This window comes from Kwoniella dendrophila, chromosome 8, assembly GCF_036810415.1.
Source record: "Kwoniella dendrophila CBS 6074 chromosome 8, complete sequence".
Lineage (NCBI taxonomy): Eukaryota > Fungi > Basidiomycota > Tremellomycetes > Tremellales > Cryptococcaceae > Kwoniella > Kwoniella dendrophila.
In genome coordinates this window covers 552,204-577,243 of record NC_089483.1, presented here as the reverse complement: position 1 = coordinate 577,243, position 25,040 = coordinate 552,204, and the positions used below count along the sequence as shown (strand labels likewise).

At 38.9% G+C, this 25,040-nt stretch overlaps 5 protein-coding genes across 5 annotated transcripts; 3 read left to right on the top strand and 2 right to left on the bottom strand.

The window, feature by feature from the left end:
• Nucleotides 1–40: 40 nt before the first annotated feature.
• Nucleotides 41–1,076, top strand: L201_006071 (uncharacterized protein; the record flags this gene model as incomplete). Its single annotated transcript, XM_066221796.1, has 6 exons — nucleotides 41–50; nucleotides 209–291; nucleotides 428–542; nucleotides 618–682; nucleotides 779–858; nucleotides 974–1,076. The coding sequence occupies 6 exons, from the start codon at nucleotides 41–43 to the stop codon at nucleotides 1,074–1,076; spliced, it is 456 nt and encodes a 151-aa protein (XP_066077893.1).
• A 1,239-nt stretch (nucleotides 1,077–2,315) lies between these two features.
• L201_006070 (uncharacterized protein) lies at nucleotides 2,316–5,384 on the top strand (the record flags this gene model as incomplete). The annotated part of the gene is made up of 2 exons (XM_066221795.1): nucleotides 2,316–4,384; nucleotides 4,460–5,384. The coding sequence occupies 2 exons, from the start codon at nucleotides 2,316–2,318 to the stop codon at nucleotides 5,382–5,384; spliced, it is 2,994 nt and encodes a 997-aa protein (XP_066077892.1).
• A 282-nt stretch (nucleotides 5,385–5,666) lies between these two features.
• On the bottom strand, nucleotides 5,667–7,247 carry L201_006069 (pyrroline-5-carboxylate reductase; the record flags this gene model as incomplete). Its single annotated transcript, XM_066221794.1, has 6 exons — nucleotides 5,667–5,700; nucleotides 5,898–5,991; nucleotides 6,069–6,140; nucleotides 6,265–6,502; nucleotides 6,604–6,772; nucleotides 6,898–7,247. The coding sequence occupies 6 exons, from the start codon at nucleotides 7,245–7,247 to the stop codon at nucleotides 5,667–5,669; spliced, it is 957 nt and encodes a 318-aa protein (XP_066077891.1).
• A 459-nt stretch (nucleotides 7,248–7,706) lies between these two features.
• Nucleotides 7,707–8,720, top strand: L201_006068 (uncharacterized protein; the record flags this gene model as incomplete). The annotated part of the gene is made up of 2 exons (XM_066221793.1): nucleotides 7,707–7,763; nucleotides 7,854–8,720. 2 exons carry the CDS (start codon nucleotides 7,707–7,709, stop codon nucleotides 8,718–8,720), a joined length of 924 nt encoding a protein of 307 aa, XP_066077890.1.
• A 347-nt stretch (nucleotides 8,721–9,067) lies between these two features.
• L201_006067 (uncharacterized protein) lies at nucleotides 9,068–24,144 on the bottom strand (the record flags this gene model as incomplete). Its single annotated transcript, XM_066221792.1, has 19 exons — nucleotides 9,068–9,324; nucleotides 9,400–9,847; nucleotides 9,903–10,051; nucleotides 10,107–13,573; nucleotides 13,637–14,343; nucleotides 14,408–16,286; nucleotides 16,339–16,794; nucleotides 16,851–18,977; nucleotides 19,033–19,509; nucleotides 19,567–19,651; nucleotides 19,748–20,482; nucleotides 20,535–21,104; nucleotides 21,161–22,246; nucleotides 22,301–22,500; nucleotides 22,563–22,689; nucleotides 22,748–23,081; nucleotides 23,164–23,687; nucleotides 23,783–23,926; nucleotides 24,015–24,144. 19 exons carry the CDS (start codon nucleotides 24,142–24,144, stop codon nucleotides 9,068–9,070), a joined length of 13,902 nt encoding a protein of 4,633 aa, XP_066077889.1.
• Nucleotides 24,145–25,040: the final 896 nt, after the last annotated feature.

The following is a 25,040-nucleotide window of genomic DNA, read 5'->3' as shown; positions in this document are numbered from 1 at the left end:
CACATAGATCAGCTGCAGGAATCAATACAGTCTGGCTAAGATGGCTAAAGGTATGTTCGAGTCGATCCTTTTCTTTTCAAGTTCAAAAACGATGGTCGTACGAGCACCGGATATTCCTCATTATTGAAGCTGGAAATATGAAGATGGAAACAAGTATGGATGGGTCCAGGCTATGTGACTTTACTGATCATCTATAATCCTATATCAGTTCCAAGAAGTTTCCGTCTTTTATCTGAGCTTGAACATGGAGAGAAAGGTATCGGGGATGGATCATGTTCATATGGATTAAAAGTGAGCCGTCTCTACTCTCTCGGGCCTCTTGAAACGTCTTGGAAACAGCTTTCCAGGAGTGATGATTCAAAACGGTGGTACCTTGAAGGATCTAAGAAGGCTGACGTACGCTCTTTGTCGATGTGTCTCATCTTAGGATTCCGATGACATTGCCATGTATGAATGGAACGGAACAATTCTCGGTCCACCTCATTCAGCTTATGAAAATAGAATTTTCAGTTTAAGTATTTACTGTGGTGATAGATATCCTGGTAAGTTCATCTCCTGCTTCGCAAACTCGGAGACGTATAAAGGAATATAGGTTGACTAATAGATAATTCATACAGATGTTCCTCCATTGGTCAAATTCGAAAGTAAGATTACACTTCCTTGTGTCGATCAACAAGGTTTTGTGAGTCAAATTTGTTGTCTTCTCATCCATTGATCATGAGAAGTTTAAAGGAAGCTTAGAATATACGCGTACTAACCATGTGTGTTTTCACCTTAGGTGAACTTTGCTCGAATTGCCTCAATTTCAAATTGGAGAAGGGATTTCACCCTTGAGACTGTATTAGTAGAATTGAGACGGTAAGTCCATTCATTCATCCAGAATACCTTTACATGTTCCCGTGTTGGGCGATTACTCGGACCTGAACCCTCTCGATATCCGGCATATAACTGATATCTTTCCTTTCACCCATAGAGATATGGCTTCTCCATCAAACCGAAAAACCCCACAACCACCTGAAGGTACTGAATTCCCTCCTGTCGACTTACAAACAATCGCTAGACAAAGAAACCTTTAATCGTGCGGAATACGCAGATTGTGTTCGACTCACAAGGATCAAGGGTGTTCAAGTATCATAAGTGGTGTTCATCATTCGGAGGTTTGGACGTTTGCAGTTTAGAGAAACGCTGTATTAATTCCCTCTTTTCATGTGTTCTTTCGTTTCCCCCAGATCATTGTATATTCACCAAAGGATAGACTGATATCAAAGTTCATGCAAAGCATATACCATTTCCAGCCCTATTTAATATTATTTGTCATCTCGCTAACTTTGTGCTACTGCTAACCGCAACCAAAAACTCAAGGAGTACCATCCAAGCCAACTACACCAACACAATCTGCCATCGCCGATTTTACCGGTTGATCAACGCAATAAACTATGGGTTCACGTGATAACAAAGGTATAACCTCACAGCTGTTGTGCTTATATCTACAGAACTGGAACTCTCGATATTTTCGCTATACTTCTATCGCAAAAAGGCAAAGTAAGGTAGGTTGCGGGACAGGTTGACACTAATTTCCTTTGTTTAGAATGGCCTATTCCGACTACTCCCTCCTTTGGCCGGCCATGAATCCATGGTTGAGATCGGTGTGTCATCCTTTGTTCTGTTAGGCATTTTTCTTTCGTAATACCGATAATCAGCCTTTCAATCATCAGTTTATGGCAATGGAATTCGCTTAAAACATAAAGGACAAAACGAAACGCCATTATATCAATCGATATATAGATTGTGAAAATCTCAATCACTTTGCTTCCTGTTCAGGGGTAATGTTCTATGTCATGTTGAGAATCGGGAAAGGATCTTTTGCGGGGAAGACCATTCGGAACCGCAAAAAGTTCTGGAATCACTATCAATCGAGATGTAATCTAGCTGAACTTTGAATAGAACAAAGAAAAAAACCAAAGTAATCATCTGGTTAATGGACAACTGGCTATCTAAACTTAATCGCTCAATGCTGTTTTGATTGAGCATCTAGTTATTCAGGAATAATCATTCTTACTCAACTGCCCGAATCCCTTCCATCCATTGCTTCAGCAGGTCTGATTGAGTTTTACTTCCAGCAAAATCGATCCTGCAAATAGAACAATATCATCCATTACAGGCAGTGGACATCCCTTCAAAACTCAAAAAACTCGAAGCGCAATTACTATTACTTATCTCCAGTCGCTTTCCACATTGAATTCAAAGACCCCAATATTTCGGTATCTGGCATACCTCGAATTCCCAGTATATTTTGTTGAAAAACTTCCACAAAAATGCCATCAACACTTTCACTTTCATCATCAATCATACCAGATTTAAAAGAACTGAAACACAGGACCTCATCGTTTTCGATAAGTAAATCACCTAAAGTCGTTAATGCTAAGAGATTATTTGGTTTTCCATCTGCACCTGGAAATGATGAATCAGATATGACTGAAAATGTGTCTTCACCCTCACTATCAGCATATACTGCACGTCACAGTAAATCACCTTATTCTGTTCATTATCGTTCAAGTCAAACAAGTTTTCAAGGTGCTACAGTAGTTAAAACACCTCAAGAAGCTTTAATAGGTATTAAAACTTTTACTCCACCTATTTTACCTCAACATTCTTCTATTCCTCATTCCCAAACTCATACTCAAATCCGAAAAGACTATAAAAATCGGAATAGATCAAATTCGCATGCTGTATCTAGTAATCGCTCTACCAATAGTATTGGTATTTCAAAAGATCATCCGCATTATGGTGAACATAGAATACATAGATCAAACAGTGCTACAGAAACTTTAAGGTCTCCTATAATATCATCAAACCCACCTACACCCTCAACTGCTCCTCCACCATTTTCTTACAAATCAGGTATAGTAGGTGTAAAAGGTAATGCATTGGTATCACCTATCAATGGTAATTTAATTAGTGATAATGAGATCGATAATCAAACTAGTAATTGGGCCAAAGAAGTTTTAGGTGATTTCAAAATAAGTAAATCGAGTAATCCAATTGAGAGTAATGAGGATGAGAATAAACATGAAACCCTATTGACTGAGTCCTCAATAGCCGCCAATCAATCAAAATCTACTTCAGCAATCAAACGAAAGACGAATCTGAGTGAAGGTGGAGAAGTAAACTCATTTATTGATGTTTATACTGGAGGGCAAGAACAGATCACTTCAATTGCTTCTGCTAAAACTTTCGGAAATGTCGATGCTCAAGAAGAAAATGGATATACAGAAGATCAATATAAGCCTTATAGCTCATCAAACACTAATAGTATATCATCTTTTACATCTACACAATCAAGTATGGAAGATAAGATATATTCACCAAGATCAAATTCTACTTTACAATGTATTGAAGAAGTTAGATTTACTTCTGATATGGATATCACATACAATTCAGAAAAATTATCCTTTATTATTACTAATCAAAAAGAGGAAGATCAAATTTACGAAGAATTGAAAAATGATCCTTTTAAGAGGATTGAACATTATAATCAGATTAATAACAGTTTATCAAATTCAACTTCTACACCAACATCATCAGTTGAGATCGAACAGAGTAAATTCAATAACGAAAGTGAAGATACAAGCAAGTTTGTACCTGTACCATATACTACACCAATTTATCCAAAAGCTAATCGAATAGAAAGCGATTACTACGTCCCATCCGGATCTTCAGGCAGTATCAGGTCTAATTTCAAGAGTACAACCAAAGTTACATATGCCAAAAGAGCGGAATATCAAGGAAATCAAGAAGGCGAAGATAGATTGTTGTTGTTAACTTTACCAACTAGAGATTTTACTAAATCACCTTCACACAATTCAATGAATTTACCTAGTCCTACATCCCCAATTCAACTTGATCCTTCACATAAGAATGAAGATGGTCTTAGTGAAGGGAATACTAAATCACCTTTTACTCCTACCTCGTTACCTTCAAGAACCTCCTCAAAGGGTATTACTGATACTACTGCACAGAGTAGCTCAAATAAGTTATCCTCCGAAGAATCACCTTTCGAATCACCTCAAATTTCACAAGAGCAACATTCACATTTCAACGCTATTGTGCTTGACGATAAGCTCAGATCTTTGCCTAGCTGCAAAAATAACCTAGAGTATGCAGAAACGATAATTTTGACCTTACAATTTGCTTATTCATTAGAAGAGATACCAAACGTTGCAAGTGTAACTATACCACTTGAAATCATTCGTCATCAAGGTAAAAGTAAATTGTCAGACTGGATCAACGGTTACCTTAACGGTAATCATACAGCTGCACTTAGTCCTAAGTTATGTTCTAAAGATAACAATATTGTAGATAATGGTTTGGACGATTTATTGAAGTGAGTCTGTTTGTCTTTGATTCTTTGGAAGGATCCCCACTTATAATGCTGATGATGGTTTCGTTATCTTTTCAGAAGCAGAGATGAGTATTTGAACTCAATTATGAGTAATGAGAATATAAACACATCCTTCAAATATCCGAATTCAACTCAACCGGAGACTGAACCCAGGAAAACAAGAAAGCCTATCAACGATTCACCATATCCTGAACCCCTACCACCTACCCCCGCTTCGGCTTCGGCTCTAGGCTTAAACACCATCAGAGAAATTCCAGATAACAACAATAAGAGGACTTCATCATCAATATCAGCTAATTCGCCTAGGTCTAATCACGTAATACACAATAAAGAAGGTTGGAAACGAGGTGTGACTTCAAAACAGTATGAACAATTACAAACTATCTATCCGACTCCATTGTCTTCTTTGGCTCCTATACCAAACACAAGCGCTTCAGCTGAGGCGAATGAAGTATCCAAGGATAGCATCAGTACTCATATTAAAAACATTATAAGGGAAATAAGAATATATGTACCTAGAGAAGCTAATTCATGGCATCAAATTACACATAGAATGATATCTGGAACATGGAATGTTGACTCAATTTCAACTCCATCGAAGAAAAGAATAATTGATGAGTTGGGGTGGATAGGTATGACCAAATTGAAAGAAGAATTCATTTCCATATATACATCTAACACTTTGAAAAATGATAATGCTGGTTCAAAGAAAGGCTTACCTCCAGTAAGTATAAGTGGTATAATATCAAATAAAATCTCAAGTCCACCTCAATCGACTACAATACCTTTATCAACATCACCATCATTATCTTCTTCAGCATTATCTTCAAGTGGTTTTATAGGATATACACCTTTGACTGGAAATTTTCCGAATACAAATTCGCAATCGATTTTGGCTAGAGGTAATCAAGATGGATTTGAAGGTAAAGTGAAGCAGAAACGGGTTAGTGGAGTAGGTAGAGGTGGTTCCGGTTATATCTAGTTATGCTTTCAGTGCACGCCATGTCTACAAACCTATTCTCTTTGGAACAAAAAAATCACCTTATTGTAGATATCATGCATTGCAAATATTAGATATAGGTAATATAGACATCTTAGACAGACGAAAACTACACCTTTGCTCCGTGTTTTCGCTCCATAATGATTTGGTAATTCTTCCCATATCACACTAGATATCGTTTTCATGGATATCTAGGCATTGACTGCATCATTGAGTACCATTTGGAACGTTCCCTTACACTGCGCTGTGATGTGATGATTTTACTTATTTTTTGACATCTTGACCTAATGCAGAAGCGCTGAAACAGGTGAGTAGGGCAAAGTGTGAGAAGAGGAGATGCGGAGTAACAGTTGAGAAAGTCGCAGCAAAGGAGAGGAGGGTTATGAAGGGACGAAAAAGGAAGAAAGAAATATGCACAGTCAGCTTATTTCGTTCACCTGTCGCTTCTTTTGGCCTATTATTATCATGACTGCGATATGTTCAATGGCAACTTACTGATTTGCTGCTACTTGGATAGCTCTAGCCATTGTTGATCTAACTCTACCATCTTCTAAAGTTAATAGACCTGCGATTGTACATCCTCCTGGAGCTATATGACCAACGGAATAGAAAAAATTAGCAAAAATTTTAGTTGATATGCATTTTTCAAATAAGTGTTTCACTTACTGGTTACACTATCTTTCAATTGAGCAGGATGTAATCCAGCATAAAGTGCCATTCTACCTGTACCTTGTAAAGCTGTGATAGAGACATTGATTGTAATAGTAATAAATACACGAGATTAGCTTTGCGAATATTCAGATGTACAAGTCCGATTGAGTGTGTAAAGTGTAAAGAGGAACGAGAGACGCCGGAAACTTACTCTGAGCAGCCAATTCTAAAGCTTCAACTCTTGGTAAACCCATCATTACACCACCATCAGTCATAGCTTCTAAAACTAAAGAGACGAATGCAGGTCCAGAACCAGCTAAAGCTGTACATGCATCAAAGTATTTTTCTTCTAAAAATCTACATCTACCACACGATGTGAAAATGTTCAATATCAAAGTTCTTGATAAAGCATCTGACAATGGTGTAACTACTGTCATACCTTCTCTTATCTATAACAAGTGAACATCGTCAGATCGACTCTCATCAGATTACGCAGGAAGGGATCTATGATGCTTAGTCTTAATGATGATGGAATTCAGGAAAAACTCACTTTACATGGAGTATTTGGCATAGCTCGTACTACTTGAGTAGTTTCTGGAACCCAAGAAACAAGTTGAGAAATTGTTACACCTGCGCAGATTGAGATAACAAGTTTTCCTTTTACAGCTTCTGCCATACCTTCTTCTAATAAGATTGATTTTGCGATATTTGGTTTTGAGCTGGAGTAAAAAGAATAATCAGCTGACAAGGCTCCCACAACTAGGAAAGAATCGAAAGCACTTCGTCTCGCCTCATTATGGTAATCAGATCTGGGATATTAGGGTGGGATGAAACAGATACTCACCATACAAGTATAACATCAGATTCTTTTACAGTTTGGACATTACCTTGACCTGCTCTAACAATAACATCACTACCAAATCTACCTAAAGATTCAAAAGTTTTCTTCAATTTTCTACCTGTTTCTTCTCTACCTACAGTTGTAATGAATTTTGAAGGTAATGATTCTTCTGGTGCATCTAAAAATTGATTACCAGTTGGAGTTGAAATTCCAGATGGAGCATCTAATTCATCTGTATCACGTTGTTTACCTGATAATGGAGCAGATAATCTAACTTCTAAAGATGATAATACACCTGATAATATCGCTACTCCCATTGTACCACATCCTAAAACTGCTAATGTGTAACCCATGTTGAATGATAAGCTGCGAGATTAAGTTGATCGTGATGTAATAAGAAGTGATCTGTTGATGGATCTAATAGGGGATGGTATACTTGTTACTACTCGATATTTAGTCTTATTTAGCAGTAATGATGCAGATGTCAGCTAGAATCAAGTAATCGTAATATATAGCTGTTATCTAGAGTGATCAAAAGTGGGATCTACGAATGAGACTTGAGTACATCTGGAATATCAATCATTTATCAATTTACGACTCGCTTAGATAACCACGGTTAAGCGGTCCGAGCGCTATAAACCTGAAATCATTCGATCATCATCATTTTCTTCCATCTTAACAATTTTCAGGTCTTTTCTCTACAATCCTTGAGCTGTTATCTGCATCGCTAGGCATACTTTACCTGCATCAACGCTTCTTAGAATCATTCCAGTGCACATCAAAAGCTTTGATCGTGAGAAGACTTTCTTAAAATGTCCTCCAATCAGGTTGGAAAACCACCCACCAGAGACGAAAAAGACCAGGATGAGGTGAGTGGTAAATTTCGGTACTTTACGGATCTCAAAGAAACATTATCATGACCTGCTGAAACTTGTTTAATTGCTTTCGGTTCTATATAGTCATATCCATCAATTCAACCCGGAGCATCATTATTACTAGCATTGAGATTAGCTAAACGACCTATATTATTAATTGGTGGTGGATTAGTTGCTTCTCAAAGATTATATTTCTTATTAGAATCAGATGCTGAAATAACATTGATTTCACCTGGACCATTACATCCATCAATTCAATATCGAATCGATGATCCTTCAACATCAAATCAAATAAAATGGTTAAATAGACCATATTTAGGTGGTGAAGATGAGATAAAAGTTAAAGATTTTGATTTAGTTATGACAGCTATAGATGATAATGAATTATCTAAAGAAGTTTGTGAATTATGTAGAAAAGAAAGGGTAATGGTTAATGTTGCTGATATACCACCACAATGTGATTTTTATTTTGGTGCACAATTAAGAAAAGGTCCTTTACAAATTTTAATTTCAACAGGTGGTTTAGGTCCAAGAGCTGGAGCAATGATTAGAGATATAATATTAAATAATTTACCTGAAAATATTGAAGATAGTGTAAAAGGTATTGGATTATTAAGATCAGATTTAAGGAAAAGAGCTCCAGGTGTAGGTGGTGAATTAGGTCAAAAAAGAATGGATTGGATGAAAGATATTTGTGATAAATGGGGTTTAGATAAAATGAAACAGTTTAATGATGATGATTTAAGAAATCAAATTTTAGATCAAGGTTGGGAAAATGATAGACAGATCATAGGACCGGATGATCTGCAAGGTCATGCTTCGATATCCCGTATGTCAATGATAAAAGATAAAATAAGCTCGATATCCCTAGAAGGTGTCACAGGATTTGGATTGGGTGTGACAATAGCTTCGCTTGCAGCTTTATATATGTCGCGGAGGGGTAGTCAGTGAAATCGATTTTGCATATCATTAAGCACATAAATAGTTTCTATAGAACGATGAGACCTGTTGTATGTACAAATATCTGCGCATGATATCAGTATCGCTCTACTTGGACCTTTGCAATTGTTGGTTTTTGTTTTGGAACGCAATTGGCTTGGAAAGAAATGGGCGAAGGTCAGTCAGTGTCAGTGGACACAATTGATCTGGGAGACAAAGTATCTTCATTGTAGAAAATACGCAACTGTCGTTATGACTGAATCGGCATTGTAGGAGACACAATGACATAAAATGCATATATATGTATATATATGTATATAACAGAATAAAATACAGTAGCACCTGCTACACACCACCATCTACCTCGTAGCAGTCAAGCAAACACCTCTTTGAGCTACTACAGCTTGAGTTTCACCCTCTGTTTCTAAATCGATACTGAATAGAACATCACTTCTATCACCATTCAAGTAAACTGGTAAATTGACTAAATTGGTCGTTTTTGATGCACCTTCATCACGTCGTTTCCATGTGATTTGTGATGGTTTAAGTGATACTGATTTACCGTCGTTTAGAGTAAGGTGATCAGTTGACCATGAAGCTCCTTGTAAGTTCAAGCCTGTACATTACACATAAAAGTCAGCCTGTTTCACTTTATATCTCAAGGAGCACAAGGGTTATCACCACAACTTACCTTGGATAGCGAAAGAATCTTGACTACCAATATTCTCAATCTGTACACTTAACTCTAATTGTTCCAAAGACCAACCTTTCTCATGTGAAACAGATTGTCTAGTAGCTGTAATATAAGCTTCAGGTTGGAATAAACCTCCTAGCCAAATACTTGCTATATTGGAGATGTTTTCCAATTGATTCAACCTTTCAACTAAATTAGAAATATATTGCGCTACAGCTGTACCTTTAGGCATTTTGAATTTTTTCCAATGTGTAGGTACAGTTCCTTTATTCAGATCTGACATTAAAGCACGTAATTCGTTGGTTTGTTTTAGATCACCATTACATACTTGAATAAGTTCTGAAAGATCACGTCTGATCCTATTGAGAAGTTTTGATCCAGTCGATGCTTCTCGGGCGAAGAACCGAGATAATGGAGAATGATCATGAGGTGGTGTAGTCAAAGTCTATCCGAGTCTCCTTAGCTACCATTTACGATGAAGCATGATAACAATTACTCACCTTGGGTAAACTTGTTAGCCATTCTTCGGCATGTCCTTTAAGGATAGTCATCCAAGCTGGTCGACCAGATGAATTGGCAGCAGGTCCAGAATCATCTTCTTCGTCATCTGTAGTTCTCATCTTTCTTAGTTTCACCATCATCGCGTCACCTGTCACCCATGACATTAGCTTACATCACCTTTCAAAGAACTGTTCCGGACCTACCTTCAGCAGCAGCTACCAAGCCTTCGGCGGTACCAGGTAAACTTAACCAGGCTGGAGGTTCTTTCTCCGGTAAAGCTTGAGCCCATTGTATATATTGATTCATTTGAGTTCCTTCAGGTACGTTTAATCCACCATTTTCAGCTTGTTCAACTAATTTGAAATCCGGATCATATGCTTGACAAGTGAAAATCTTATCTACGAAAGCATCAACAACTCTTTGATCATAATCTGAATCAACTCTTCCACCATAAACAGCTTGTTTGATTAATGTACGTAAAGCTATCCAAGGTATTTGAGCAGGATCAACATTCGCTTTGCCTTTCGCTAGAGCTGTCAACCATGAATCTATAGTATTCAAAGCAGCGTCGAAGTCTGAATCGTTAAATTCATATCCTTTACTCCAACCAAGCGGTAAATATCTAAGTCTTTCTTGAACTACTGCATGGAACCATGCTAATAAGAAGAATAATCTGGATTTCTCAGCTGGACCAGTGGATATTCTAGCTTGAGGTATACCTTTCAAAGTATCGAGAAGGTTAGCTCGAACACCTGGAGGAGGCTCGTTCATGATAATTCTTGATTGTCGAAGAATATTAACAGGGATGACAGGGTTGGTTTCCATAGTTAAGAACAATCGGAAGTTTCGGTTTGGTGACAAACTGTGCAATCGTTTTTCCAATTGAGCTAGCCATCCCGGCGCAAGGTGGACATTCTTGAGTAATACCCATGTTCCTGTTCTGGCAGCATTGGCAATCGCTTGATCCGCGAGAGTAAAACCCTCGGTTGAACCCATAGCAACAGAGGCACAAGCAGTACCTACAGCTCGACAAAGATTATCGATTCTGTAACTTGCATCGTAGCCGGGGACTGAAGCAAGAGCGACTGGATGAGTTGGACCGACCTCATTTGTAACCACTGCTTGAAGATCGTATTCAGCTTGGTTGGCAAGATCTGACTCGAAAGCGAGATCGGCAAATGCTGAAAGAGCTTGAATGAGTCGATCTGGTCGGAAAAGCTTGATGATAGTCATGCGTCGAGCAGCGACGAAAAGTTCTAACAAAATCAGCTTAGTCGATATATAGAAAAACTCACCATCTGCTTGAGCCCAAGGCCATGGAACGACTTTTTCTGGTTTGGGAGATACCAGGAATTCTTGCCATGCTTCGGTATTATCTGATAAATCCTGTTCTAGGATTTTGGCCATATCAATGCCTACTGAACTATTCAAACTTCTTCTTTGTTCTGGTGTTAATCTTAGTTCAGCTTGAGATCCACCACTTGGAGTTTCAAGTACAGCATCTAATTCGTCCAAAATCACTTGGTCTTTTGTTACAAGTTTAGCAAGAGAAATAGCTAAAACCAAATAATCTGTATGTAATAATGATCTCGAAGTTCTTTTGAATGAAATCAAGAAAATATCTTTTAATAAAATAGATTTTCTAGATTGTAAATCGGTGATTCCTTTCAAGTTTGGATTTTTTAATAAGATATAATCAAATATTTCTAAGAAATAATCAAGTGAAAATTGATAGAAATGATTGATATTTGATAATTGTTCTAAAGTGAAATAAATTCCACTGCAAGCTTGAGCTAAAGGTAAATATTCTCCTGTAACAGTTTCAACTTCTTTCATGACTACTTCAGTATCTTCAACTTTTCTTGTAACCTCTGCCGCTTCTCTCTTTAAGATTTCTAGAGTTTCAATGACCTTATCATCATCCAATATACTACCAGAAGATTCATTAAGAGCTTGTAAAAGAGATCTTTCAAGATGTCTTAATCTTAATCTAAATTCACCTTGAAGTTTCATGAGATCTGTTCTCTTTTGATCAATTTCAGGTCTTTCCACTTTAAGCACTTTATTCAAAGCTTGAGTTTGTAAACTACTTCTAGTCATGGTGAAATTAACGAAAGTGACTCTACTGCAGATATCAGGTGAAAACTCGACTGAAGGATCTCTTGTAGAAAGGAACATTGTGAATGCAGGAGAGAAATCGATATCTTGATTACCAATTCTTATGAGTACTCGACCACCTGTACGACGCAATTCTCTGTTGAGGACTGAATTGAGAATAGGATCCAGGTTTTCAACATCTTGAATGAGTAGTGGATTACCGAATCGTAAAGCACTTTCAAGGTTCTTGAGGAAAGCTTCATCCAAGAAACTAGTAACAGTGATTTTTCGATCTTTATATTCGTTTTGAATAAAAGCAGCAGCTTGACCAGTTGGGTCGACGATAAGTGGGTATCGGTTATATCTCTTTAACATGACTGCATTTTCAACGCACAGATTATCGGCAGGAAGAGAGTTAGCTTGCCAAGCAAGTCTCTCGTCGGCTGTTGATAAGAACTCGGATAATGCGAGGTCGGATTTGAAGGAAATACCAGCTTCAGACAGATGATCCATCCATTCTCGACGCATAATTTCTCGATAATGTTGATCGAAGAATCCACTATAAGCAAGGAAAGCAGCCGACATCATGACGTCTCCTACTATTGTACCCATTTCAGTTTCGAAAGTTTTACTTCCAGCGTCCCATCGTTCTTGTTCCGATGATAAACTCTTGAGCAAAGTCATACTTCGATCTACTTTACTTTGGACTCTATCCATTTCACTTTTGATTGATTGAGTTTCACTGATGAGTAAAGCATATTCTTCCTTATAACGAGCAATAGATGCTTCAAGTTCCGCTACGGTATCTGTGACGATTTGAGCTTGTCTCTTGGTGTTTTCAGCTTGCTGTTCAAGAGAAGCTACTTCCTGACGAAGAGGAGCAACTTTATCCAGAATTTCAGAGAACCGAACTTGAGCTATAACCCATTGTACTAATGGGCCACAAGCTCTACTTGCTCGATTAACGTTTTCATAGGTGAATGCCGGTTTACCAATATAATCTCTCATCATCTTATCTCTAACGGTTTTAGTCATCTTCTTAGTATCGAAGTTTTGAATGCTTGAAATGAAATCATCTCTCCTTATGATAGCTTGGACAGTTCTCCAACTGTCAATCTGATGACCTAAAACGGAACAGGCAGATTCCATAGCAAGTTTAACAGCTTCAGGTGGATTAGCCATTGATCTGACTTCTGACAAGTGTTGTTTCTTAATGTTTCCTACTGCAGCTAAAGCTTCTAATACAGCAGGTTCAGCTTGAGCAAGGTCTTCTTTCACTATTTCTTGACGTTGTTGAATATATTCGTCTTGTTGGACCAATGCAGCTTGAATCTCGATGGAAGCGGCTTTCTTGGCTTCTGCTTCTTGTTGATCAGTTACCATTTGTCTGAGTTTCTGATTGGCTTCAGCATTCTTCGCTTCCAATTGAGAACTCTTGGCTGCTAAACTGTGTCGAAGTTCCTCCACTTGACTAACAGTATCTTGCAATTTGTCAAGACCAATGTTGAGATGTCGCTGTTGTTCCTCCAATTCTTCCTTCTTTTCGTTAAACAATCGGACGTAGTGGTTAATGCTACAGTCTGTATGTCAGTATACACCTCCTGCCATAGCATGTAAGATCGTGAACGGTACTTACAAATCAAGGAAATGCCTTGGAGTAATATGATTATATTTGCCTTGTCTCTTAGCCAATTTACTAGTAACGCTTTGCATTGATTGATGAACGTATACCATGGCATTGACCACCGCTTGTCTATGTGAAGGAGGTACTGCCAAACCGCGATAAGCGATAGGGAAAGGACTAGCAGGGGTGTAGGAAGCCATGTCAAGATCAAGGGTTTGAGTGAATTCAAGTCCAACTTGGTATAAAGCTTGGTCAGACCAATCACCAAACCAATCTAAAACACATCGATTGAATAGTGCTGGAGATGTAGCAGCTCTTGAAGCAAGACCATTAGCTGGAGGGTTCATGGTGAATACAACGTGTAAATTCCTTGCTACTTGTTGAGTGAACCATCTATAAAGCTCTTCATGTGAATCAAGCATGAGACCATCACGTTGAGAACCTTCTTTACACGCTGTCATAAGAGCAGCGTGTTCATCTCCTTCGAAAAGACCTGGAACTTCAGCATTAGCAAGTAAAGTATTCATTCTTTCTAAGAAACCGGAATCAAGGACATTTGACTCATCCATGATGAAACAGATTTTTTCGCCTTTGCATCCAGCTCGTCGAAGAACAGTTCGGAGATCTTCATCGAAATCAGCACCGGTATATTTGTTGGAGACTTTGATTTGGTATATACTGAGACCGTTCATCCAAGCGACAAATCGAGATAGGGTGGTCTGCAGAGAACGTTGAATTAGTTTCAGGTCACAAGAGTTCATGAGAGGAAGATGCTTGACTCACCTTTCCACCACCACTGACACCAATGAGGAGTAAATGACCTTGAATTTGGCGGAAAACTCTATCGATTCTAAGCACATGATCTAATACATCATTGAACAATACTAGCTGAACATCCAACTCTTCTTCATGGAAAACTCTTAATCTAGCTTTGGTATATTCTCTTAATTGTTCCCTATTGACGGGGATATAGTTTCTCGATGTCCAATTAGAGAATAATATAGGTCTAACAAGAGCTTCATTTTGATTTACACTTGGGAAATGTTGTAATGCTGTTGAATCGATTTTCTCATCTGTCCAAGCTTTTTCATCTTCAGCTACTAATCTATCTTGGAATAATCTTAATGCTTCATGTGCCCACACTCTAACTAAACCTTTTAGAGACAGGGTTTCAAGTGGTTTGATAGCCTCATATATACCTCTTGACCATCTTGTAAGTTCTCTAGGTGAATAAATGTAATGTGCTTGAATATCCGCTGTAAATCTCTTTTGAGACGAAAGATAGAAGTCTACCATGGCATCTGTAAGAGCATCTGAATGACCACGTAGGGTTGGGATAACTTTAAGTAAAGCTCTGTTGAAGGTACCGTAAATCTGTTTAAGAGAGATTTCTCCAGGGTAATCAACCATAACGACTGGAGCATGTCGCATAAATCGATGACTGAGTGGTACTCGACCTGGATCAGTAGGTGGATTACAAGCACCAACAAATTGAATTCTTTCCATTTTGACCCAAGCAAGATCCGAGGTCCTCCAGAAACCATTACATTCCATAAGTTGTCTAAGGAAGGAAATGACCCGTTGAGTACCATATTTATCGGTTGCTGGCAAGTTGATTTCATCACAGAATACGACGAGCCATCGACCTATTTGTTGGGGCGCCAGAACGACACCGTTGGGAGTTTTTCGGTATTCGCAATATTGCTCGAAAGTCTTGAGTATAAGTTCAGGTGTTGTCGCACTAGAAAAGTTCAAACCGACAACTTCGAGATCTGGTAATTTCCTTAAAGCACTGAACAAGGTCATTGTTTTACCGGAACCAGGAGGACCACAAAGGATAAGTGGTTTATGTTCGGCGAGCCAACTATAAAGAACTTCTTCATGTCGTACTGTATCGATCGTTGGAATGACTACATCAGCTGAAGTAATAGCATGAGTTTCAACTTCAACAGTAGGTACTCTTGATTGCCAAGCGATCCAGGATGAAGAGGCGACATCGACATCATAGTCGATCAAAGAAGCACCAGGACCTAAAACAGGTGTTTCAATACCTGATTCGTTTCTCAAATGCTCTCCCAATTCAGCACGAACATCTAATTTGGCGTCTCCAACGAAAGACCAGACGATGTTGAGAAGCAATCTTCTAGTAACGTATGCTTCGACTTTATCAGCAGCAAGAGGGAAATCGGCATGTCGAACATTGTATTCAAGAACATTTCGGGCAGTCGCTTTAAGCAGGGAGAAGAGGGTGTTGAGTGCACGGATAGGTGTGAAGTCCATGATATGTTGGCATTTTGAGGCGAACTCGAGGGCTGAATTAACCAATCCAGCTGGTCCAAAGTGCGGTTCAAGAATGTTGACAATCTGTTTCTGCACTTCGAGTTGTCCAATCGAAGTGGCATTGAGATCACCAGCGACAGCGAAATCGGGAGTTTCATCGTCATCTGCACCAATAGGAGAAGCGGCCAAGATGTCAAGATGATGTCGACAGACCATAGCGGTATCGATGACCTCTTCACTAAACCAGATCATACCACATCGACTGACTGTGGCGAGAGTAGCGTACCGAAGGTGTTCAACCTCAAACATGACTCGGACATTAGGTGGGAGATTGAGTCGTTCACCATTAGGTAGGGTAAGGAGTTTGTTGTCGTCCAAAACACTATAAGTATTTATTAGTATGTTTTCTTGCTCTGTCAAAGGGTCGCACTCACCTATTCAAGTTCTCAACCCATTCAGGGTCTACATCACCATCAAAGATAATCCAGTGTCTTTTGGTAGTTTCCCCTCTGACATTATCAACGATCTTTCTCAGGATATGAGTGAAAAGACCATCATTCCATTCTCGAGTAGTTGGATCTAATGTACCATATAGAGCTTCTTTATCGATAGCTTTAGGGTCGATGACATACGGAGTTCCTTCTACCCCATCAAGTCTTTCCAAAGCAGACATGAGAACTTGCCAAGCTTGAGTTTTACCTGAACCTGATGGACCGACCATCATAAGACCATGAGAAATATTTTGGATTTGGTATAATTGCACAACCTTTTCAATCCAGACAGGTCCAGCGACAAGTTGTCGTTCTTTACAGACTTCAGAAATCTTAGCTTTCAAGGCATCGAGATCGACAGGAGAGTAATCCACACCGGGGAAGACATCTTCAAGAAGGCTGTATAAGACCATTAGCCAGAAACTCGACAAGTCGTAGAATCACGGTTCACTTACGCTTTGAGAAGAGGTACATCTTCGGCAACTAATTTAGGTACAATAGTTTCAGTTACACTTTGAATCATAATTTGTTGTTCAACAATATTATCAATTTGCGATTCTTTATTGGCATTCTTCAAATGTCTATCTCTTTTCAAGATACCAGCGCTTGCTAAAACAGCCTTTAAAGCACGTAAACCGAAATCATAATGAGGTTGAGCAGATAATTGTTCAGCGCAAAGATTGAAAAATGGTACAACCTTTGAAGCTAAATTTTCTGCTGTTCTAAAACCTTTTGAGAATAATAAAACTTGTGCGATCAATTCTTGATCGGGTCTAGTCATTGACATTGATCTAAATAATTTCTTTAAATTATCAGGTAAATTTGATCGACCTGCATAACCAGGATTCATAGTAATGAAAATACCTGTTCTTGTATTGATTTTTAGCTTTTTACCAACTAATTCAACTTCCGCATTGGGGTTTGTAGCTGCTTGAGCTAATCCTTGTTGAATACTTTGAACTTGTTGTGAAACTGCTGATAGAATACGTTCTTCCAGTCTATTGAATTCATCGAAACATCCCCAAGCACCAACTTGGCAGAGACCAATGAATATTCTTCCCATAGCTTGGAAATCGAATGTTTCATCACAACAGAAGACAAGAACAAATCGACCAAGTTGGACACCAAGCGATTTGACGGATTCAGTTTTACCTGTACCAGCAGGACCGAAAGGTGAACCACCAAGCTGATTGTCGAGAGCTTGAGTCAAAGTAAGGTAACATCGGTCGGTAAGAGGAGTTTGAACCAATCGATCAGGGATCCCGAGATACTCATAACCGTAAGGGAAAACGGCATCGGCCATTCGAATTTCAAGTCGGAGTAAGGGGTCTTCGATATTTTCGTTCAGGTAGAATCGCATGTGATACAACCAGTCGAAAGAGGCATTGCTTCTAACACCAGAGGTAATAAGTGATCTAATAACGTCTCTTTGATGAACTAATTCGGTGATCAAATGTTCACATTTTCTTCTCTGTAATACAGCAATATCTTGTAGAACAGTATCAGCGAGTAGATCGAGAGTTTTGGATACAAGAGCGAGTACACCAGTCAAACCAGCAGCTGATATTGATGCTTCGACCAAGTTTGTCCAAGCTACTTGAACAGCTAATACAACCAATTGAGCAGGATACGAGTCGATCCAAGCTAGCAAATCGGACAGCAACAGATCGGAGTCGACCTTGAAGAATGCCTGAAGTTCTGAAACAGCTTGAGATAAAAGATGAGCGAGTGATAATCTCATTTCAGATTCTACTTTGGCAAGCCAATCGTTAATTTTGGGATAATCTTTCAAAAGTATAGGTGCTCTGAAAAGCACTTCTTCACCTTCTCTAGAAGAGAAACCAAGTAGTTGAGTATCTTCTTCATCTAATTGTAATGTTGATATACCTGCAAACATTTTCTTGAGATGTTTCATAACTCTTCTAATATCTTTACTATTACCAATGATCTCAAGTAAATCTTCATCACCAACAAAGTAGAATCGAGGGAAAGATGATCTTTCTTTTTCAAGATATTCTCCTAAAGCTTTCTGGATTTTAGTTAGAAGATCAGCAAGACGTTCTAAGTTCTTCTGTATACCTGGTATATTGAGAACATCGAGGACGAATGGCGATTTATTGACTTTCTTCATAACAGTTAAGAACTCCGAATTGATATTTTGGAATCGAGCACTTTCCACAGGTAAGAGATGCTTGATATCTGCACTGCCTGAAAAAATACCTTCAAGATAAACCCATTGTCTTTGTACATCTATCCAAACGTCGAAAAGAACGTGAATCCGGTTGAGCTTTTCTTCCCATGAAGCGGCATCTTCTTCAAATACTCGATAGTATGGTGACATTCTCATGGCTGTGAGCGAGTTGAGGTGTTCACCGCATCTATTGAAAAGGTCATCCCATCCTCTGATCAATCTACATTTGTTTTGATAGTTGATGAGATCAAGCGAGAACGAAGTCCAAGTTTCCCTTACTTGTTTGAGGAATTCCTCTAAAGCCATTTCACCTTGAGCTTGAACGACTACTTCCTTAATCGAAGCTTCGTTTCTCTTGATATCTAAATCATAAACCTGACCAAGTGTCATACTACGAAAAAATTAGCACCTATCAATGAGAGCGAGACGGATAGTCGACGACTTACGTTGCAGCCTGTGCAGAAGGCATTCGCAGAGCCTTATGCAATTTTGACCAATGTCTTTCCCTTAACGCTTCTGACTTCAGTTCACCGATTATGATATTTGACTTGAGTAAACCTCTGATAGTATCTTGCACATATTCGAAAGCAGCGTATTGACGCATTCTACTTGGCATTTCTCTTGTTGACGATAAGATAGCATCAAGTTCTTGACGAAGTTTACGAGGCTGAACAGCTGACCATAATGTTTCTCTTAATTGGGCTAACCTTCCCCAGATACCTGAAAGTGCAGTCCATACAGCTTTGAGATCTCTTAATTCCTCGGTAACAGGTTGTAATCTATCATCTTTGGTATGTTCAAGATCGAGAGCTTCTTTAGCTCGGCAAACAAGATCGTATTCTTCGATCAACCTTGTAAGTCTACCTTCAAAGACGTTAAGCGTGTTGATAGCGGTCTCTGCCTTGGTATTGCCTTGGAGAGGTCTACGTAAAACTGTTAGGTACTTCTACCTTGGTCATAGAGATCGAATTTTGACTTACTTATTAGCTTCCCATTCAGTGACAAAGTCCCGAATTCTTCCATCAATAACCTTGTCCTCAGCAACAATCTTGAGTTGTAGACCAGCTAAACCAAGTAATCAGCCGCATAGTCAAGGCAGGACGCCATAGCGCAAAGTAGTAGGGGAGAATGATTGAAGAGCAGGACGTTATGGCGACTTACCAACTTGTTCCTTGATCGAGTCGTCTTTTCTTTTCAGAATTTCTGTAAAGGCACTCCATTCACCTTGCATCTGATCTACGTATAGCCAATCGTTGGGGAACGAATATCTTTGTCTTTCTAAAGTTTTTTGACCAGAAATAAATTCTTCTAATTCGGGACCCCATTTGATAACTTTTCTTTTTAAATCTTGAACAAAAGTTATAAATGAAACAGCTTGTGCAGTTGATGAACCTTCTATAGATAAAGTTTCTAAATCTGTTCTTGATTTCAGAATTGATGAATAAGTTTCCTTTATAGATGATCCTAATTTGTTACCATATCTTGTCAATAATTCACGTTGCCATGAATCATATTTTGCATTTACTTTCGATTGTGCATTAGCATAATCTATAATACAAACTCCAAATTCTTTTTTTGTATCTGTTGTATCAAACGTTGTTCGTGCTTGTCTGATATCAGAAATGAGTTGTCCCCAATCACTTAATGAATCTCCAAGTCGATTGTATACTGAGTCCGCTTCCAAATCCCATAAGGATTGGAATTGAAGCCATTTATCCACATAGGCGCTGACGGTTTGAACTTTGTCTTCTATCAAAGATAATGGTTTTTCGAGTGTTCCATCATCGAATGAGGTGAGCAGGCCAACATAGGAAGTTTCTTCAATATCAGCTTCATCGACTTGAAGACTGATTTCGTACCTGGAACTTCGGATTCTGGCAAGATTACATACAACACCTAAGCAAAGAGGATCAGCACTTGGCAGCTTGCAAGAGCGACTCAAACTCACCTAAAGCATCCTGGAATTGACCTAACCATTCTTGTCTAGCTAGCTCGATAGGTGGATCAAGGTAAATGACTTGATTTCTAATTCTGACTTCATGTATAAGTGGCTCGATATGTAATTCAGTTTTACCAGATTTTACGTCAGACAATTTTCGATCTCCATTAGCTTGCTGAGATTCTTCTTCTCGACCAAATTCCTCGCACCATGCATCTATAGCTTGCACAAGTCTTTCTCTCAAGACTTTATCGATTCTTCCGTTCAGTGTAACAACCCATGCATCAAGATTACTGTAGTTTTCAAGATTGAGATGGTCGATGGTTTTCTGAATTTGACTTAAAAGGTTGGAAAAGGCTTCCGTGGTGAAGTCGCATGTCGAGAGCTCATCGACAACTCTTGAGATATCAGCTGAAACTTCGATAAGAGCGTTTGCTTTATCCTGGAATAAGGAGATAACCGATGCAAATTCCCGAACGAAAAGGAAATGTCTGTTTTCTCGTCCATCAGCGGCTCCTCCAGGAAGATACCTCTGTCCTTCGTAAGCATTGACCAGATGATCCCATTGCATTTTAACCCCTATTTCACCATTATCAGCTTATTAAATACAGATGGCATTTCGAAATAAAACTTACCTCGCTCAATCATTTGTTGGGCGTGAGATCTGTAACTAGCTAGCAATATCGCAACGTCTTGGTTTCTTTCGATGAGATCAAGGGTTTGAGTGTAAGTTCTAACGGATTCCATGAGACTGACAGCATGAGGATATACTCGTTTAGCATCTTTAGCTTTGTGAATAATTGTCAAGGGTACAGGAAAGCCAAGCCAAATAAGAGCTCTAACTTCCTTGAAAAGAGCAATAACCTGAGGATCAAATTGTACTACTAATTGAAGTTGACCTTGAGCATTTGTAGCAGTCGCTCTAGTTCTAATAACATCAAACAACCTTCCAGTAATAGTTAAATTACCTCTTTTAGTTATGTCACCTATCCAAGCATCATACAAGGGTCTTGTATCCAATTTAGCTCTAAAAGAAGCACTTTCAACTTGAAGTTTATGACCTTCTGCGTAACTTTCCCATCCTTTTCCTAAGACATCTTCGACTCGTTTCATATAGGTAAGAAGTTGTCGTTCAATCTGTCTAGCCCAAATGATAGCACTTGAAACAGAAGGGAAATCACGCATTTGTGACATATGATAAGCTTGAGAATTTCGGTAATTCTCAGTGAATTTCTGTCTTAATCGTCGAATATCCTCTTTTACAGATTCAATAAGCCTTGTTTGATATTCTTGAATTGCTCCCCTAATTTTAGGTCTAACGAATAAAGTATTGAATTTGGAGAATACTCTAAACATTTCTTGAGCGTTACGAGCAGTAGCTAATTTATCTCTCAATCTGGAGATGATTTGATTCTCGATTCTAGCCACTCGATCGTTGTAGGCGGTTTCGGCCGTATACCAAATCTCGGAACCTTCAGATGATACATCAAGCACGTCGACGTTTTTGACGCTCTCATACGAAAGTCGTACTTCTTCATCCATATCGATGTCGAAAGGAGCGTCGTTACCAAGACCACTGAACGTTCTAGTTGAAGAGGTCATCACTCGTAGTTGTTCATGCGATCGCCTGAATCCTCGCAAATAAGTGATTCGCTCTTGCAATTTGGCATGAACAGGGTTAATCTTGATTGAAATGAATTTTTCGGCTCGTTTTCGAGAAACTATCCCGTGACATCAGCTTAGTACTGACAACCTCCTATATCAGACTGGCTTACCCTCTCTAGCGACATTAGTGAAATCTTTCATGTTCTCATCCCAAGTTGCAAAGACGTCAGCTGCCATAGCCATGACTTCTTCAAATTTGGCGTAGTCCATATACATGAGTCGCTGACTGCCAAGCACCTTGAGAAGCTGGTCATTGAAATCGGAAGAAATAGCTTCCACAAGCGGGAGGGTTCGGCGAATAGGATATGGTCTAAAATCAAGGTCAGTCAAGCTTGGAGCTGATCACATATAAAACATCGCGGAATAGCTTACGAGAGTTTCAACTTCTTATTTATATGTCCGAAGATAAGATAAATAGCCTCCTGGATCTTCTCGAGATCGGTTGCCGCCAAAAGCTCATCTAGAGGGAAATCCTTCATGAGGATATTGTGCTTGTGCACTATAACAGGCAAACGTCAGTACAGCGCTCATATTTCAGGAGGAATCATCCGACTCACCGAGGTCCGTTGCTTCCTTTAAACCTGTATCAGCTAAGAAACTGACAGTTGCATGGAAACGTTTAGCATGTTTCAGTACATCCATTGCTAATCCGACTTCTTCACCTCTCAATTGAGCTTCAATGTTCTCTAAAGCATGTTCCATTGATAACCAAAAATTGATTTCTTGAGATGCTGTACCTGAAGATACATCTCTCGAAAGTTTAGTTACCGATTGAATTTCTTTAATCCAGGAATTTACGTCTGCTTGAAGTTTATTCAAGAATGCTGGATCGGAAAGGAGTGAAGAAGGTTCAACAGCGTCGACTGAAACTCTTGTACCATTCGCGTGACACTAAATCAACATTGTTAATCAGCTTAAGTTGCTTCCACGAGGAAGGGATGAAACATGAGGAGCTGGTAAGGAATTTACTGACTTGAGCAACAGCTTTTCTAATAGCGGGATGAACACCTAATCTAGCTTCTGGAATTTCGACATTCTGTTTCAAATGTAATAAACTTAATTCTAATTCTGCAAACTTTTTCTTGGTTACTGGAATTCCCATTGAAGCTTCACCACCATTTTGGTTTTTCTTATTACTATTATTATTGTTATTATTATTGGTTTCGGCTAAATTCATTTTGGACGAAACATAAGAATCAAACCAAGGTGCTACACCCCAATGGACCAAACTATGTAAGCCATCATATGGTGTAGACTGATTAGTAGGTGTAGTTATGGCTGTAGATACACCTGAAGGTGTTTCATCGTTAACGAGGGAAGGTGTCGGTATTACGGAAGAAGAGGATAACTGTAAGAAATGTAATTGTAATCCAAGAGGGTTTAGGGAATCTAAAGTAGGTGAGATTTTGATTAGTGCAAGTGTAGATATACAATTTGGTGCATGTGGTGGTGTGGGTGGTAAGTGAAGTCTATAAGAGTTTCGAGGTATGGGATTATCTAAAAAGGATTTCGAAATTTATTAGCCTTTCTTTTCTTCTGACATGCTTATGATTAGAGAGCAGGAAGGTGTGTATGGTCAATGATAGGCTTACCATCTTCATCCAAGTCTAAATACCTTTCTTTGGTAATGTATACGACTTGACATCCAGGATCTGTAGCGAACCTGACGGTTTTCTCATCGAAGCTTGGATCTTCAAATAAACTATCTACAATCTCCTGCTTGGTTGCTGACATAACTGTGGATGAACAAACGCAAACATTCTCAGCCCACAACACCACAATATTTGAAATCAATTGGTTACAATTGGTCACAACGAAACTTACCTGGTAAGAGAAGAGACTCTAAATATGATCTGAAGACGTTGACATCGAAATCCAAGGTACCACCTGCTGTTCCGCCTGCATCAATTGGAAGGGGAGAGGCAATTCCGTCCTCTACAGCTGAAGAAGCCATCTTGAACCTGCACTACTCAGAAGTAGAGGAGAAGACCGGTAGGGAATCTAAGATGAGAGGTTCCTTGGGTATTGGGTATATTATTGTTGTGATTTAAGTATAGAATAATCAGGAAGTGAAAATGGTCACCTTATGTGCTCGGACATTATCAGCTCTAACCTTTGAAGCAGAAATCAAAAGACACGCAAGACTACAAGACGCGTCTATTCACAAAGAGGAGGTCATTCATTTCGCATAATCAATACCCCCACTTATTACCGAGAAGACACCGACAGCTCGATCGTTTCAATCTGTTACATGTATGGTAAATACGAAAAGCATTTTGAGATATATACAATTCCGATCAAAGCATAAGGTAAGTCTACAGAAGCCGATCATATGAAAAAAACAGGCTTGAAGGTGTTTTATAGGGGTTCTACAGGTAAAAAATCTGGAATTGAAACGGACTGATTGGGATTCGGACATCGATTAGTCATTTAGTAATCTGTGTTGCGGTCGTTCGGTCTACGAGGTATTCTGGATTGCAACTCCCCTTGACCACTATGTGAATACATTGGATATAAGTGAGCTAGCCTCCTCGCTATCAGTACAGATAGGATGATTTTAAGAACTCACTCGATAGTCAATGTATTAGATTGTAGAAAGACAGCTATATCATGTTTCATTAAATATTCTTTTTCGTCCTTATCAATTCCTTCAATCGATTTAGCATTTGAGAAATCGACCATAACCAAATAATGTTCATCTGCTTTGGATTTAGTATATCTTCGACATATATGCCATTTAAGCGGATACCCCTGCACTATCTGATCTTCCGAGTGCAGCTTTTTATACATTTCAAGTATCCGCTCGCTATTTGTTCAATGTAAAGGAGGACAACAAGAGAACCGATATAT